Source organism: Coniophora puteana (assembly GCF_000271625.1).
Source record: "Coniophora puteana RWD-64-598 SS2 unplaced genomic scaffold CONPUscaffold_3, whole genome shotgun sequence".
NCBI lineage: Eukaryota > Fungi > Basidiomycota > Agaricomycetes > Boletales > Coniophoraceae > Coniophora > Coniophora puteana.
In genome coordinates this window covers 221501-238826 of record NW_006913055.1, presented here as the reverse complement: position 1 = coordinate 238826, position 17326 = coordinate 221501, and the positions used below count along the sequence as shown (strand labels likewise).

Below are 17326 nucleotides of genomic sequence, written 5' to 3'. Positions count from 1 at the left end.
GCAAAATCTCCCCGTTATGACAGAATCCGGGGTTAGAGTGTTCAGCCGCCCTTGCACTTCGGAACGTTTGTTTTAAGCGGGTAACGTTTCGCTGGACAGGATGCACGCATGCAGCCTTTGATTTTCTTATTTCCTCGGGGCCGGCGACTGACCTGCACATGAAAGGCCGCCTACGACGACAGCTTGAAGATAACTAAGAGATAATCAGGAGTGGTACCTGAAGCTAGCATGGTCCAAAGAGCGATGAACGACAAGCTAAGTCAGGAGATTGGCATAAAGGTTGGCCTAGCTTACCTCATGCCGCATATTAGCAGCAGGTCGCTGGCGGCCATCTAAGGCGATAAAATAGCGCCCTTGAACGGAGAATAAGTAAAGTTAGAGTGCACCACCGCGCGCCGGGCACGAGGAAGATGTAGACATACCACTGCCAAGTGATTCCACATCTTCGCGAGAAAAAAACCGCTAGGCCAGCGAACGGCACAAACCTAAAGCATAAACTAGGCCAAGACAAAAAGGGCTCTGTGTCGTTCCAAACCTATGGAACCGAGACGGTGCAAGGAGGCCACGAGTAAGGGGCGGATTTTGGATAAAACATGCGGCATGCCCACAGATTTTCACCTAACCAAGGTCTCGGCGGACTACCTGCCGCACGGAGCCGCTAAAATAGTTGAAGCAGGTGCGGACCTGGCCGAGATTGAATGAGAGGTCCGCGAAAAGCTCAGACTGACTCAGCGACTCAGCGTTGTCCCTGCTCCCCGTTCCATACAAAGCAGTTGACAAGTAAAAAGGGTGAAGGCGGCGGCCGCTTGGGCTATACTTGTGTTTCGAGAGCAGGCCGGCAGAAGATGTAATGAGTTCTCGATACGGAACGGAGCAAAGCCGCATGTCAGCTCTGTAAAGCGATTGAACGATCGAAATGGTCGTTCGGGTTTCATGGCTTCGTTCGAGACGAGGTTTACTGTCCAACATAGCTGAGACACATAGTTAAGATGCCGAAAGATGACCCTCGGAGAAACCAACCAGAAGCATGGGGCAAAGTGGCACGCGGTGTTGTAATATGTCCAAAGTCATCCTTTCAGTGAGATCAGCGGCTGAAATCGACGACCCACAGGGAAGGTAGCATCAGACACGCTGTTTTTTATTCTACAGATGAACCAGCTTGCAAGTCATCTCAGAGACGTGTTACGATTAGGAACGTACAATCGCTGAGAAACAAAGCAGTGTTTGAGTAGTCATACTGGGAGCGCGCAAAACCGATTTCTGCACGAGCGCGAGTATCGAAGACGAGCATACCTATACATACAGCGTACACAGAAGTTTTTCAGCGCGAGGCGATCTCGGCTTGCGTGATCCTGCATAGGCCAAACCGTTCGGCATGGGCGGGAACCCAGGTTCTGATACCTTGATTGACCCATTTCCAGAGGCTAAGAATAGGGAGGGATGGCGGAACCCGCCAATTGCGTTCCACCTTCAGCGAATATGCCACGGAGAAAAAAGACAGCATTCCCGGCTGAAAGATGGGATACCTCCGGAATGACTGATTTAGTCAAGGTATCTTTCAGACTCATATGAGCTGTCGAACCAGACAAGTAGCCTGCCCGGCGTGCGGCGTGCAGATGCGAGCAGACCTTGCCATGTACTCTGCCAAAAGGCCCGCTCGCTACGGCCCGCTAAAGTGAGTTCCGCTCTATGTGTCAAGTGCGTCGATCAGATGAGCAGATACTGCGAGCTGCAAGCCGCAAGCGCACCTAGTGGGTGAATGCGCTCTCCCTGGATTTGTCAAGTTGAACGTACCGACGTTTGACGGGAAAACGCCGCCTAGCACAGGTATTGAAGAGTTGAGTTTCCGGTGTACGGGGAGGTCGAAAGTGGATAAATGCGAGCCAAAATATGCCTCCCATTAGCTTACATTGGGTGGGATTGCCATGTCAGACTGAGTATAGAAGACAGGGTCGACGAGCGCAAGAAGAGCATCTCAACCTTGGTGATTGAAGTAACGAGAATCAACGGCATTGGTGAGACTTGTTAAAGTCGCCTCGACATTTCTAGCAAGTTGACGCGTCGTAAGTGTGAACGATTCACCATACACGGCGAGGTGAGGCGCCAGTGAGGTGCACTGCAAAGACCGCGAGCAACCTTCATCCTGGCGCGTGTATGCGCCATCCGTGGGCTCGACAGTACGCTAACCGGCTTTTGAGGAGAACGCAAGGAGGGATCAGAAAGAATTGAAGGAGAAGTATCTTCTTCCAATGAATACGCGTCCAAGCAGAGACGAGACGGGAATAGTCAGCAAATAGCCGTTAGCAGCTTCTCGAGTGCTGGCAAGATTACGCGTCGGGAAAGCGGGTTATTTGGCACACATGCAAGGTAGACGTGTCAGGCCTCGTAGGTTGACGCGTCATTCCTGGCCTGGGTACTTAGCGATAGAGGATAAAAGCCTGTAGATCTTAGTAAACCGTCTTCAAGGCCCTCCGCCTCCGTTTCACGAAACGCTGCCGGGACCGCGACAAGAGGCAGAGAGCCCGTCAGCGATGGCGTCCTTGACAACGGACACTGAATTGAGGTGGCCTAAGAGTTCAAGCACAGGGAGACGACTGAGTGCCTTGAGCGGGTCACCCGTGTTCTGACTATGAGTTGCCTTGAAGTGATGCAAATGACCAAGGGTACAGACGAGGGATGGAAGGCGGAAGTAGAGGAGCGGGACGCGATTCGGCGGAGGATCGGGAACGGCCGAAGCGGGGCCGAATAACGCCATTTGCTCCCGCCAGTCGTCTTGAAGATCAGTCAGCGCCGACTAATCAGATACCTTTCCAGTACCTTCTCGGCCTCGGCCATCCTCACCTTCCTCGCTCTCAGCTTTCGTCGCGCCTGCCCGTACTTTTGCTCAGCTTGCGTAGGCACCCTCAGACCCAGTTATCCTGAGCAATCTACTAGAACCTCCAACGAAAAGACCACTACACTAGAGACTTTGCACAGCTAGGATGGCCGCACCGCAGAACCTCGTGCATGTCACCTCGCCGGCGCACTTCCAGGAGTCGCTCGCCGCAGACCTGCAGCGCGTCTCGCTCATCAACTTCTGGGCGCCCTGGGCGGAGCCATGCAAGCAGATGAACGAGGTCGTGTTCGAGCTCGCGAAGAAGTATCCGAATATGTTGGCTCTTCAGGTGAGTTACTCCGTATAACTCCTCAGCGCTTCTCCTGGGGAGCCAGGGCGAAGTTAGAGCTGATTCGCGTGTGATATTCGTGCAAAGGTCGAGGCCGAAGAGCAGCAAGACATCACGGAAGATTTTGAGGTCAACTCCGTGCCGACGTTTATCATTCTTCGGGTACGTTTCTCTTTTCCCATCCCTCTACGACTACCCATTCCCTAACCTACCTATCATAGGGGCACACCCTCCTCTCGCGCATAGAAGGCGCCGACGCCCAAAAGCTGACCTCCGACATCGCAACCCATCTCTCCGCCCCTCCCTCTTCTTCGTCGGTCACCTCTGGCGCTGCTATCACCGCATCCGGGGCACCGCGCGAGCGCACGCAGGAAGAGCTGGCGGCGTATATGCAGGCGCTGATGAAGAAGGATTCGGTCGTGCTGTTCATGAAGGGCTCGCCGGACGCGCCACAGTGCGGGTTCTCGCGCACCGCGGTTGGGATTCTGAGGAAGGAGGGCATTGAGTTTGGGAGCTTCGATATTCTGAAGGACGAGAGCGTACGGCAGGGTGAGACTTTCATCTGTTTCTTTGCTCTCCGTCGATCGCGCGGTTGCCTGCTGCGTTTTCGGGTTGGTTCTACTCGGGTTTTGATGTGGTGTTGGCGCTCCGCATTCTCCGAGCACTCGCTACTCCAGGTGCCCACGTTTTCTTTTGTGGGTCCCGCGGATATAGAGCTATTGCACGATGCACAACTGGCGGGCTTACCTTCGTGGAGTCCACGTTCCCCTCATGACTCTGGCTTGACAGCTGCCCGTCATTTTCTCGATACTGATCCTCGGGTTTCTCGTACTTACAGGCCTCAAAGCCATAAACAACTGGCCGACATTCCCCCAGTTTATCGTCAACGGCGAATTTGTCGGCGGCTTGGACGTGATCAAGGAGATGCTCGAGGCCAAGGATGAAGATGGGAGTGACGAGTCGGAGTTCACGAAGGTATTCAAGCAAGGGATCGTCGCATAAACCCGTGGAGACACAGTTGGCATCTTACTGGAGAACGATATGCGAGTGTACGTTGTCATCTAGATGTCTTTGGTCATTTACCAGTATGCATTCATGCCCTGCCTTTGTGTCATGTCGTCCATGTATGCATGTATGCGTGTAACATGTGTATAGCTGGATCTCAAACCCGCTTGAAGCAAACCTCCCTTTATTCATTCGGCGCAAGCACTCATTGATGCCCGGAGACAAGAAGGAAGAAGATTGAACAACACGGGCTTGTGATACGCTTCGCGAACCTTGCCTGTGATACGCGACCCGACATGTGGGGCGACATCAGACGATTCTGAAAATTTATGTCTCCGCTGGAGTATGTTTGAGCTTCTGCCGCCCATGATGACTGCAGGTGGCTTCACACCCGGTGGGCCGGTGTAGACGTGAGACTCCACCGCCCGGCGATACTTACTCAACCCCGGGCATTGGGGAACTGAACACGCAAGTGTGAAGGGACTCTCCGTCCTCAACGAAAGGCCGGTTCACACCGACGCACAAGATAATATATGTGTTGATCCCCGCTGCTCCGTCAGTTAGCCAGTGCGCGGGGGACACGGGGCACGGAAGGGAGAAAAACACGCGCGGACCAAGCGATCGGGCGCAGCAGGCCATTTACGTCTGACGTCACGCGATTACGGGCCGAAGGTGTCAACAGAGACAAACACGGCATGCTTACATGCCGTCAGTTCTCTGCCCTTAACCGGCGCGTGTAAGCTTGGAGTGAGAGATCTCCTTCTCCTTCTCCCTCTTTCTTTCTTCTTTCTCTTCCATCCAGACGACTCTGCTCGTCCACTCACGGAGAACACACGCTGTGGCATCCTAGGCTTTCACTCTAGGGCCCTCTCACTCACGACCCACCAGGGCTGGAGAACCATCATCTGCTGGGAGAACACTGCACCTGCAGTGCCCTTGCACGCCTCCGACACTCGCTCCGGGGCATAGTCAGGTTTAGACGAAGGAAACGAGCGAGGTTGACCACCATAACATAGGATCGTGTCCCTCGCCTGACATCGATACTCTCATCAACCTCGGCAATTAGACTGCCTACCGTCATCGTCACGTCATCAACCATCCCTCATCCGCACCTGCCCACCATGGAGGCAGCAGCACCAGTCAGCCACACATCATACCCATTCCCGCCCGACCGTGCAGGTACCCAAACGCCCGAGGAGCTCTCCGAGGTTCCCGAACGCGTCCTGCTCATTCTCGGCGCGCAGGAAGCACCGCTCGGTCCGCCAACTAACGGCGGCGTACCCGCCTCTGCGGCCCTCCGTGCGTCTATCGAGCGCGTCCTGCGGCACGCCCGCGCCCCGAGCGCAGACCCGGCACCGCGGATCATCCACATACGGCACTGCGGCGAGCCCGGGGATGCGGACGCGCCCGGCGCGGACGGGTGGGCGTTTGTGCCCGCCCTGGCGCCTCTCGCGGAGGAGTACGTGGTCGACAAGCGCGCGCCGAGCGCGTTCGCGGGCACGCAGCTCGCGCGGCTCGTGCCCCGCCAGGCGGAGATCATCGTTGTCGGCGTCCAGACGGACTTTTGCGTGCGCGCGACGTGCGCTGCTGCGTTGGCGCGCGGGAACGAGGTGTTCCTGATCCGCGGTGCGCACGGGACGTACGATCGGAGGGAGTACGCGTGTGTCGAGAACAGCGGCAAGATTGGGCGGTTGGGGGCGAGGGTTACGCCTGCGGAGATGGTGGTGAGAGAGGTGGAGGAGGAGCTGGAGGATAAGGGCGCGGTTGTGCTCGAGATGTGGGACGTGCCTGCGCTATTTGCGGACCGCGACCGGTAGACTGAAGGTCCAGCGGTATCCCACCCCTCGCCCGCTTCTCGCCTTACGGCGCATGCATATGCGGCTCGTGCCAGTGTATGTGCATGCCCCCACGCGTGCTGCTTCGCTAGCAACAGTACATAGAGGTTTGCGTTCTTCGGAACGGACTGGACTCACTCACATGACTCCCTGACACTCATTTATCTCATAGACCCAGGACGCTCTTACTCTTACGCAGTACCTTACTGTAGATGTGTTGTATACCGTTCTCACCGTCTCGTCTCGTTTCCGAGTCTCCACGCTCTCTCGCTCTCGCTCTTCCTATTTCTTTTATGCTCCTTCTCGATCTCGCGCAGCTACAGTATGTCGTAGCAGTCACGGACACACTCCTTTGCTTGTATGTACATAGCATCTAGCACCTAGTATCGACTGGGGCTGCGGACCATCTGCGGACTACCTACTTATAGCTAGCTATGGCCATGTACGTACGTGCTCTCGAGGACGTTTGCTCGCGATTGCAATTCGGACACCCGTTTCATGATTTGGCTTGTTGGTCGATGCTGGACCATATCGCCGCAACGGCCTTGGTTCACCCCGACACTAGTGCACTTTCCCTCCCAGGCGCATAATGTTACTCCAATAACTTAATCCATCACTTTGGGGCCTGAAACCCACTGTTAACGTTGAACCCCAGAGCAGCAGGCATGCTTGAGCGATCATGGTAAAACTCTGATTGATGCCGGTGAGTGATTTTATACAACGCTCTTCCAGGGACTTTGAGTCGCTGAACTTTCAATGTCTGGGCTCACTCAGGACTTTATAGTGATCCTTCAAGATCCTCTCATTTGCTTTCTTATGTGAGCCATGCCATATGACAAGGCGTCGGCGTGCTAGCGCACACTTAAAGAACGTCTGCATCCCTAGCGATGCTAACACACGCGGCGGCTGTAGGTAAAAAGTGGAACGAAGGCAGCCGCGGCTGCTTCGAAATATTCCATTCCAGGGACGGAAAGATAGCTACAAGGGCTAGAGGATCACACAGTCTATAACGAATCCGATTTATTGCTGAAGTTCAATCGGAGGGGCGTGAACGGCGACTGCCACGATGTCTGGCAGGCGGGTCCATGTTTGCCTTGAGGCCAGGTCGCACAGCATATCGCTCTGATCCTACTATTCTGCGTTCGTCCAAGGCCCCATCATCCTTCCCTTTCACCACGTCGACCTCCCACCGTACCATGAACAAGCACGGTATTGCTGACACGAGCGACGCACATCCCTCCATACCGGCAACGGGATGGCATGGGTACTACATCACAGAAAGTGCGGCCGGACAATCGACCACTGTGGCCGTTGTCAGAACAGGGTTGACCTTATCATGCATTCTGAGATATTACACTAATATACGAGCTCTTGTAAATTATACCGGAGGTCTGCAGAACTCGAATCGCGCGTGCAAGGCACTGTGAGGTTCGAGCTCGAATTGTAAAGCCATGTGAGAGATTGTCTAAATGGGGTGCCGTTTGGCAAGGCATCAAGTCAGCTTGTCATCATCACTATATTTATGTTGCTGCATTGCCAGAACCGTATATGTTTGATACCCGAGTACAAGACCACCCACACTCTGACACCGGGCTTGTACGCGCTACTCCGGGCTAAGGTTAGGGTTAGTAACCCACACATGCACAGCTCTTTCTTGTGGCAGTGTGTTAGGTGGTCATTAGTTTTTGGGGCCGAATCCACTGCATGTGCTATCAAAGGGAAGCGCCCGGAATAACTGTTGTCCCCAAAAGCGACTTCCTATATGTGTGACAGCACATGCGCAGCGAAGAAACAACAGGGACTCGAAATTAAAGATATACTGTGATCCCACGTCAGAATACACGGCCAAATTTCTAAAATGTCTGGAATATTTTTGAGACATGCAATCGTGCTAAATTTAGGTTTGGAAACCCGTCCGGACATAAGCTCTCATTCAAAAAATCCCTGAAGTGTCAAAGTTGCGGGATCCCTCTTGATTCAAGGATCGGTGAATTTGGACGTTATCGGGGACCCACGTCAGAATGCACGGCTTGTAATGCTTCCGGTGGCGGTGGTTCACGCCAAATTGGGAAGGAAGGCGGCTTAGGCGAGCCCCAAAAAGGGAATACGGGTTCATTAATCGCGTGTCGCTAACGGCGTTACGGTGGCTATTGGGCGTGATAACATCCCGAGAGCGAGTTCTTCAGCTATTTGAAGTTATAGAGAGTTCCTACCCTTATGATATGCCCAATTGTATCTTAAAGTCAGCTCAAGAGGCGTACTTAGCACCCTTGGCCTATTCAAGCTGTATAGCGCAACTGTATGAGCGCGTAAAGTTTGATAAAGCTCTAAATTTTTTCAAAGTAGCCCATTTTTCACCTTCTAGTACTCGTAGCTCGTCATCCAGATGTTACCCGGCCCTACAAACGTTATGGCACATTGAATATAATCCAAACATAATTGTCATGAATTTACTTTGAGAGTTTTGCACGGGAAACGGGCTAGAAAGCGAAGTGTGCATCCTGACGTGGGTGTGTATTCTGACGTGGGATCACAGTAATTGACAGCGTCGCGAATTCAATTTCAGACTCCGATGACAAATGCGGCAACTCACCTATATTCTACTTGCGCGACCATCCGAAATCAACCACACAACACAAGCCAATATATATACTGTATAGCGTAGATTCATTATCCCAGAATGTCTGAATGCAGAAGTAGACAGCTCATGACGGTTCGGGAGGTTCGGGAGAAGCAAGAGAAGCAGAGAAGCGGGAACGGGTGAAAGGACACAAGGGTGTAGAAGAAGCAGAAGGACTTTGGAATGCCAGAGCTTCTGGTACTTAAGAGACGGGCGTCTCTCGCCTGACTTCCCCTCGCTGCCAACCTTCTCCCCGCCATGGATGCACCACCCTCTCGCCACCTGTCGTCTCCCCGTCACAATGACATCAGCGCCAAGGCCGCTGACAAGGACAGACTGCCTATCAAGACAACAGACGTGCATCCCGGCCCTCAAACATGGTCCCCATACCCTCTCGTGCGTTTCTTCTGTCGTGTTTCCGAGTCTAACGTGCCCAACCTGTAACCTATTATTATTATTATGTTATGTGCATTTCTTGCGTGCCTAGTCATGTACACCTCGCTTTGTATGTGCCTTATGCTCACCTGTGTTTTGTGTACTCCCTTGCATTGTTAGCGGCTACTAGTACTCTTCTCTTAATCACGTATTATTGATGTTGTACATTAGTCGGGTTCAAGTATGATATGACAATGCAGGACAACAAGAAGTGTGCTATAATCGTAAATTTTGGCTTGTAAGAAGTGTGATTAATATATGACCACCATGTACTCATGACGTTGCACCGGACACAGTCACTGTGCCACCTACAAGGGCCACAGTGCCTGTAAACAGACCCAGTCTTGTAACATCACTCGGGTGTTGACACGGTCGCTTCAACTCCTGTCAAATCCTCCTCACCTTGTCAAAGTTGAAGCTACTTTGTTTGACTTGTGAGGTACCCTAAGTCATTCCGGCTGCTGTGACCCTTGTAAGCAATTGTGGGCCTTATTGTCGGCATGTAAGCCCAGCGCACTTTTAGTGATGCTCCCCGGGTGATCCCGCCACTCGCTGGAGAACGTCTGCCAGTAAATCAACTGGGGGTGCCACTCGCGTTTAGGCCTCCAGGACAAAAGAATACGAGCTCGCCGGTTTATGTTCCTTTCCCTTGGGCTGAAGTCCTCCCGGGATACGTGCACCAGACCGGGTACATGGTACGTCGATAGTCGTTGTGGGAGTGGCGTCGCGATCGATTGACATGGGGTTCCACATTGCTCTCGGGTAGGGCATGCCTGGGCTCGCGCAGTCATGCAAGCTTTGGAACGGGACACGGGTTGATGGGACTGCAAACTTCGGTGAGCGGTAGCCGGGTTCGCAATGAGGGTGTCTGGCTTACCTCTTTGCTCAACTCAAGCCGTTTCTCGCTAGCTATGCTGGCACGGAGTCTATTCACCCCTACGGCATCTCCAGACAAGTGTGCTACCAGCATGCAGAATCCCATACGAAAGGAGGAGACCAGCCGTCTCGCGTTGGACTAGAGACCAACGGTATTGGCATTGACCCGACATCCGTGACGTTGCAGGTCAGTCAGCGAATCGGAAGCGACTCATGTCGTCACTAATCGTAATAAACAGGGTCAGCTTACCGAAGCAGACAATGCTTCAGACGCACAAGGGTCGTCTAAGATCGGTACCACCGTCGATCAACATTGTTTCACGGGAGCATTACCTTCAGAGGTCCACAGACCACTGGAGACCGATGATCCAGACCCGCTTCCTCCTAGGTCAGAGACGGAGAGAATCTTGGAGATGGAGATTCGCGAGAATCTTGGCATACCTCCCGAAAAGTCCGTCAAGCTTTCAAACGTTCCGCAGGGAGACGATGGTTACCCGTTGGCGGCGACTGGCACGATCGCGTATATGGCCAAGGCGGCGATATGGGCGAGTCCAGGCAGGGTGTGCACGGTCAAGGGAATAAACACTGCGATGAGGAAGGTTTTCGCAGGGTATAGGGCTGGTACCACCGAGAAAAAGGTGGGTTTTATCACAGATGACGCTCGAGAAAGTGACACTGATCCGATGTTGCAGTATGCCACCTTGAGTACCACAATATCCGCGTACAAGGGCTTCAAGCAGGCCAGGTCTTCATATGGGGAGAGGATCGGAACGTTCTGGACTCTCGCACCAAAGGAGGGTCATGGTAAGAGGAAGAAGGAGAGCACCGCAGGTCTCGTCAACGTTGTTGAAGAAACCGGCAAGAATAATAGAGCACATCATCAGTATACAGCCGACAGAAGGGCATCACATTATCCTCGTCAGTCTCCTTCAGCCACGACTGGAGGTCAGCCACCTAAGCTTCGCGTCGAGGGTGGACACGATGTGAGGGAGGGAGGGCGGCAAGTGCACAGGAGTCGCGCAAAAGCCGATGTTCCTTATCAACGGGCATGCACCAAAACGGAATCAATCCCGGTCGAGCGCTTTGAGCCCCGCTCCCACGGATCGAATGCAGAGTCAACTGCATCTGCAACAGCGCCGATTTTTCATCAGCCTGAGGTCCCACAATTCAACTTTTACGAAGGTCTTCTGAGCGCCGCACCCTCTACATTCTTGGCCGACATCTCGGGTTGTTTAAGCACCGGAGACTTTGAAGATCTGTTTGCAGCTGGGCTCATCGTAGAGACCATAGGGGACATTAAGACGGAACAACCTGTCATCGCGTCGGGGTCCAAGTTGCAAGCCTGACGACGAACAGCGACCCGCCAACGTTTAATTTCACCCACAATACATGAATAGGGAACATAATCCCTCGATATTTGTATATATGGATTACAGCACAGTATCTACACATATTACTACCACTTCGTCAAAGAGAAATTACACGAACACAATCCTTACTGTGCAGGCTATGTTTAGATATCAAACAATGAATGACGGGGGTATAAGCAAAGATAGGCGCCAACTCGGGCACATCAATGTAAATCGGCGCATATCAACACGCATCCTCTAGCCAAGAGCCGCCTCCACGGCCCTATCTACCGCAGCTTCAACAGACTGAGGAGTCATCGACGAATCCCATGCAATTCCATGCGAGACGCGGAGCATGACCAAGAGCGGTGCGGTAACCTGCATCTGGTCCTGGACCTCGGCGAGCATGTACTGTGCTGGGTTATCGGTGAAGTATGTGACAAAGAACGCGATACTGCAGAACGACAGGGGAGAATAGGACTCGACGAGGATGGCGCCGTATGACGTATAGTGTTTCGCGTCGGGCGAGCCTGAAAGGACCGGGGTGAGACCGTGCGGGGTGGGTGGGGAACGAGAAACAGGGTCAAGCCCGTGCGTTACCTAAGTAATTTTTGAAGCGGCGCCGATAAAGAATTAGACGACCTGAAATGAGGGTGGTGATGTATATGTTGAGGCAGAACGAAGACAGGAATACAGCGGTGGTGAGGTCTGCACCGACAGTGGCGCTCCACCATATCGAAGCGTCGTCGAAAAGGATGAAGACGAAAAAACCGGGGACTGAGGGTGCTGTAGTCAGTAACTTGAACAATCAACTGCACCTTGACACGTACCTAGTACCCCCAGATAGCATAGAATAGGAAAAATTACGAGGTAACGAAAGAAGGCGGAGTCCGACCAGACAACTTGGAATCGCCAGATCTGGTAGAAAGTCGCCGAGACACCGCACATGAGTGCGAGTCAAGTCAAAGTATTATGTCTGAACACACACCATCATCGCATCCGATAACAGAAGGATAAGCCAATACGCTATGTTCGTCACGAACCCAATCGCTTGCGGGCCGTAGTCCTGGGGGTCCGGGGTCGAGAGAGACTCTGAAGGGTGATACACAATCGCGCACACTCGCCCCCACGTTACGCCTGCTAAATCCAACGTGCCCGCCGCCCATATGACACCGATGTATGCCAGAAGAAAGGCGAGACGCCTTCGTGAGCGGGGCTGACGCGACTGAATGAGGGTGTAAGCGCATATCCCAGCGGTCGCCGTCGCAAAACCGTAGAACATCCCGCCAACGGTCATGGAGCCGATGATTTCGATGCTGGCGGTGAACCGCGCCTCGGCGGCTAGGTCAGGGTTTGAGCCATCCAGGATGCTCGGGGTGGGGGTTATTCCCCGAGTCTTGACGAGCATGGTATGAGGGGAGAGCGCTGTGGGGGGAGATGAGGGCGGACGCATCGTTGTTCCGAAATTTGATGTCTGGCCGCTCGCGCTGTCAAGCGCTGTCTTCTCAGTTCACGAAATAATAATTGTCACGGAATCAAACCTGTCATGTCAAATTCGTGTGGCTGTGTGCTACTCCAGGGGATTCCTAGGCCTAACACGGCCTGAACTCTCCAGTCAAAGTCCTCAAGAGACCCTTGCATGCTGAAGAACTATGCTCCAAGGCGTATGTAGGTGTTGGTGCGGAGAACACCACATCAAAGAGGGAAAGCCCGCAGAAAGCCCGACTCGGAGAGGAAAGTAAAGCTGCTGACTAAGACATGCGCCCATCAGAGCAATCCCTAACCCCCTTGCAGTATAATATTACCACGCTTCAGTTAATGCGACAACAACGAGGCCATCTCTCCTGTATTCAAGACACGATCGCATATGGAGGTCGAAATATCATTTGATGCGGCTCCAGGTACTGATCCCGAGGTAAAATATGATCACTCTACATCTTGATCAGATAGGGCAGACATTTGGCTTGCGACTTGTCAACCGGCAGACTTGTTGAGAAACATAATTGATTTATGGGGGCCGTGCCTACATACACCGCTACTTTATGCATGAAAAGCGAAGTAAATATACCATAGGAGTGTGAAGCGTAAATCATGTTTCCCATTTTTAAAGACAGTTTCAAAAACTATCACTGATCATGTTCTAAATAAGTTACGGAAGTCAAAGCTGCTGGAATGTCGCATCTTCAAACATATACCCAACGCTTCGTATTGGAGGTACACTCGCAAACGCCACTGTCGTTACTTCTTGTGATGCCGAAACCTCGGCACCTGTAGTCAATTCAAAGCTCTTCCTTAGGCTCACCAATAACCAAGGGCCGATCAGGGCGAGGAGGATGCTTTCCATTATCGAGTTGATGACAATGAATGCCGTTATCTAGTGCGGATAATATCAAAGACCAGTTAGATGATATCGAGTATAATTCCATACGTTTGCTATAGAGGGCGCAAATGCCATAGCCGAAAGCGTGTAACACATCAAAGCGCTGAATGCAGTTATATCGCTGAACGTGAGCAATCTGATTTGAACTCACAATAAAAAGTAGGTCAAGTTGTCTCGAACAATCACAGCCCCAATGCTCGTTGCTGCTTGCACTGGCCTATTCCAGAACGAAGGTGAAAGGTGCCTAATGGCATGATGTAAAGCAAAAGCGCAGAGAATGGTGTCGAATGTCAGAACTGCCATGCTTGTTGCAGGGTATGCCCATCGGAGAGATGTAGTATCTTGCTGGCAGATGTTAATATTCAACATAGTGAACGTTGCTAAAAAGGAGTGTCTGGGAACGACTTCATTGCAGATAAAGAGCAACTCACATTCCAGATTGGGTCCAAAGGCAAATACAAACATCACAGCAGTGATATTGATGGCGCACGTTATTGTGAAGCAAGTAGAAAGACCAATCAAAACGGCTTTGGACCTTTGAAATAGACCATATATGCGCACAGCCATCATGCCTACAGGGACTAGGTTCGTTATTAAGGACAGGGAAAAGCATAGTTCGGGCCAAACCTTGTAAAACGATGGAAAGCAAAACGGATAACACCTGCATAATTACAAATACCGTGTAACCTGTTTGAGCGCTGAGTTAAGCACCGGCTGTAAGATTTTCTGAACTTGTACCTACATCTGAGAGGATCAACCAGGTCAGAGCAAAATAAGCGATAAATATTAATCCGGTAAAACTCACTGCTATAACATAACATCGATATTATCTTGAGTGTCCCAATACTAAGCTTTTATGGACTCACTATGCTTGTTATCGATAGGTTGATAGGGTATACTGCGAGCATGGCAGTGAGTTGTTTGAGTATAAACATTATTTTGGAGCGCATAACCTGCGAATAAACTGAGATAATGATTAGTACTACGCAAACAAAGGAAGAAAGCATTAATGTACTTACGCAGCGAACAGCATTCCCGAGTACCGCATCTGGAATAGCAGTGAGCGTAAACACCCTATAATTAAAGAAACCTTCATTCCGACTCACCATTACGTATAAAAGAGTGGTCCATGATACTTTTCTACGCTGATTAGAGAATAAATCGCCACAATATGTTCTAAGAATTCCGTGCTAGTCACCCAAATAAACTCCACCTAGAAGAAGGGATTGAATTGATTAGGTCCTCAGTCGCATCAAATTGGCATGTTTATACTCTGTACCTCAGAGTCAAGATTCAGAACTATAGTCAAACATATTATACCAGTGTATGTGATAAGAGTGAGCACGCAAACTCACAATAGTCATAGATTACAAGGCAGCCTCGCTGCGCTACGGCACTTAAGGATCTTGTCCTACCATGTTGCTCGATGAGAATCGTCATCCCATTGTACTGGAAAGGAAAACTCGAACACGAGTAGACAGTGCCCGTGGATATCTGTCGTGCAGTCCAGAGCCCTACATCGTATACAAATACCGAGCACTGACGCGAGATTTGCCACAGCCACAGAGCCAAACATGTACAATGCCAAGCCGGGCATAATTTTGAATATACGAGTAATGCCCCTAGCCGACTTAGATGTGCCTCCCTTTCCCTCCCATCATCGCGCACGCCCCAAATGTCCGCTAATTTTCGCCACCACCTTGCGCAATCTTGGTGGGCAGATAAAATTCCTATTCACCTCTCTCAGTACTTGTGCTTCTTGGCAAAGGAAAGAGAAATACAAGTGCAACTCGTACACCTTGTCGAGACGATATCCCACCTTGCTTGCAAATTTCGAAGATTGAACTTGGGAACTTATCGCTTCCCCACAGTTTCTCAGTGATTCCCAGAGCGATACTTATTACACTTGTAAATCTAATTGAAAAATTAGCTGTAATGTTGGCGTTGGTTAACATGCTATCAAGAGATTCAGTGAGTTGAGATCATGTTGTGCAATGTAGACAAGGAAAACGAGATAGGGGTACAGTCAAAAAGAGGTATGTTCGAAAGTAGCACTGCCACTGAGGTGGTCTTTCCTTGTCCTTCCTATCTCAAACCTTGGTGCTTATCCCGCTTCATCCTGCGTTGCGTGTGCCTCTGAGTATCTACTTCATACTTCAGGTTCAGTTGCTGCTAATATGACGTCAAATACATCGACTGTCAACCCGTACCAGCCTCTACCGCCCCACGTACGCTCTGCGTTGAAATCTCCAGGTACTGGCGTTCATCTAACATTTGCAAGGTCCACTCAGTCACCCTGTCTTCCTCGCCTTTCACCCCCACCTACGTCAAAACTGCTCTCACTCAGGCATCGGATCCCGACACACTCTATGCGCAGCGCGTACAAGGACGCACCGTTCTGCTCGAGAACCCCGCACGCGAAAGTCGCGCCAAGAAAGAGGGCAATGCTCGACGAGCGCGCAAGGTCGCACAAAAGAAACGCAAGGCCCTTGGTGTGATGAGCTCGCGGGAGGCGAAGGGAAAGGGGCTATGGAAGCTGGAAAAGGGCGCCGAGAAGTGCGTTTTCACTGCGTCAAGAGTCGTTTAGGAACTGACAATGCCCTGGCGCTATCAGGTTCGAGCTGTTTGTTCCCCTCCACCACCTATGGATGGGATACATGTCGGAGCTTCTCGGGCTTGCGCCGCTTCTGCCGATGGCCACCCCCTCCGCCTCTGCGATGCCCCCTGCATCATCGATGCACGTCAAACTCGTGAAAGCTGATATGCACGGATCTATTCTCAAAGGTCGGTCCCATCTTCTGTCATCGCCTTGGGAGCCCCTGTTAACTTGTTGCCTCAGTCTCGCAGAGCAAGAATCCATCGTTGGTCGGTTTGGAGGGCGTCGTCATTCACGAAACAGAGAACGCGTTCAAGGTCGTTACGCCGAAGGACAAGCTAAAACGTACGTTCCGGCGCTACAGCTATCCACGGACCTTGACCCTGACGTCTGTTAACATCTACCAGTCATACCAAAGCAAAACACCATATTCGTCCTCTCCGTTCCCCTGTACGCGTTCTTATCCCAGGCAAGCTCAGAATCCGGCTCGGCAGATGCGGCGCCTACGCGGCCTATTACTATCCGTGAACTCCCGCACATTGAGTTCCAGCTATACGGAAATCAGTTCTGTTTCCGCTCGGCCGAGCGCGCAGGCAAGAAGTTCAAGGCGAAAGAGACGATCGAGCTCTAAGTGTCTTGAACAACCTATGGCGAGGTATGTCAATCTCACTTTCTCGTTCTCAGATGTTTATCCCAATCCTATAGAGAATCGAAAAGCTACATCATACAAACGGACATCGTTCTAGCTGCCCGCGCTCTGTTGCCCATGGCATTTTTACTATGACGGCATGTCCATTGGATGGGCTAGGCGGCTTACCTGGCCATTTGTTGCGAGCCACTACTCATCTCCCTTCGTCTTGATGGGCGCTAACATGAACTTCATGTCGCAAAGCAAGGCACAGTCTCTTTCAAAGGATCGCCGTGGTATCGTGACGTCACCATTCGCCGTAATTCATTGCGGGCGTTTCACTGGTGCTATCGGAGACAGTTCTCCCTTTGCTATACGTTCATCGTCGGATGGCTGACGCAGTTTGGTCAAACTATCGTGGGCTTCGTAGCTTTTGGG

At 51.7% G+C, this 17326-nt stretch overlaps 6 protein-coding genes across 6 annotated transcripts; 4 read left to right on the top strand and 2 right to left on the bottom strand.

Annotated features, from left to right (window-relative positions):
• The first annotated feature begins 2830 nt into the window (after positions 1–2830).
• Positions 2831–4347, top strand: CONPUDRAFT_80297 (glutaredoxin). Its single transcript, XM_007767269.1, has 4 exons — positions 2831–3164; positions 3252–3326; positions 3386–3713; positions 4003–4347. Exons 1-4 carry the CDS (start codon positions 2982–2984, stop codon positions 4164–4166), a joined length of 750 nt encoding a protein of 249 aa, XP_007765459.1. The 5' UTR covers positions 2831–2981; the 3' UTR covers positions 4167–4347.
• Positions 4348–5023: 676 nt separating this feature from the next.
• CONPUDRAFT_99172 (Isochorismatase hydrolase) lies at positions 5024–6613 on the top strand. Its single transcript, XM_007767402.1, has one exon. It carries the CDS (start codon positions 5291–5293, stop codon positions 5984–5986), a length of 696 nt encoding a protein of 231 aa, XP_007765592.1. The 5' UTR covers positions 5024–5290; the 3' UTR covers positions 5987–6613.
• A 2269-nt stretch (positions 6614–8882) lies between these two features.
• CONPUDRAFT_150711 (uncharacterized protein) lies at positions 8883–11281 on the top strand (the record flags this gene model as incomplete). Its single annotated transcript, XM_007767401.1, has 6 exons — positions 8883–9020; positions 9743–9754; positions 9826–9902; positions 9969–10122; positions 10175–10573; positions 10628–11281. The coding sequence occupies 6 exons, from the start codon at positions 8883–8885 to the stop codon at positions 11279–11281; spliced, it is 1434 nt and encodes a 477-aa protein (XP_007765591.1).
• Positions 11282–11542: 261 nt separating this feature from the next.
• Positions 11543–12737, bottom strand: CONPUDRAFT_150710 (uncharacterized protein; the record flags this gene model as incomplete). The annotated part of the gene is made up of 4 exons (XM_007767400.1): positions 11543–11814; positions 11885–12061; positions 12115–12202; positions 12273–12737. 4 exons carry the CDS (start codon positions 12735–12737, stop codon positions 11543–11545), a joined length of 1002 nt encoding a protein of 333 aa, XP_007765590.1.
• A 705-nt stretch (positions 12738–13442) lies between these two features.
• On the bottom strand, positions 13443–14795 carry CONPUDRAFT_70613 (uncharacterized protein; the record flags this gene model as incomplete). Its single annotated transcript, XM_007767182.1, has 8 exons — positions 13443–13658; positions 13713–13785; positions 13816–14044; positions 14096–14199; positions 14344–14402; positions 14531–14617; positions 14684–14712; positions 14771–14795. The coding sequence occupies 8 exons, from the start codon at positions 14793–14795 to the stop codon at positions 13443–13445; spliced, it is 822 nt and encodes a 273-aa protein (XP_007765372.1).
• A 1046-nt stretch (positions 14796–15841) lies between these two features.
• CONPUDRAFT_150709 (RNase P subunit p29-like protein) lies at positions 15842–16891 on the top strand (the record flags this gene model as incomplete). The annotated part of the gene is made up of 5 exons (XM_007767399.1): positions 15842–15892; positions 15946–16220; positions 16279–16448; positions 16504–16605; positions 16668–16891. The coding sequence occupies 5 exons, from the start codon at positions 15842–15844 to the stop codon at positions 16889–16891; spliced, it is 822 nt and encodes a 273-aa protein (XP_007765589.1).
• Positions 16892–17326: the final 435 nt, after the last annotated feature.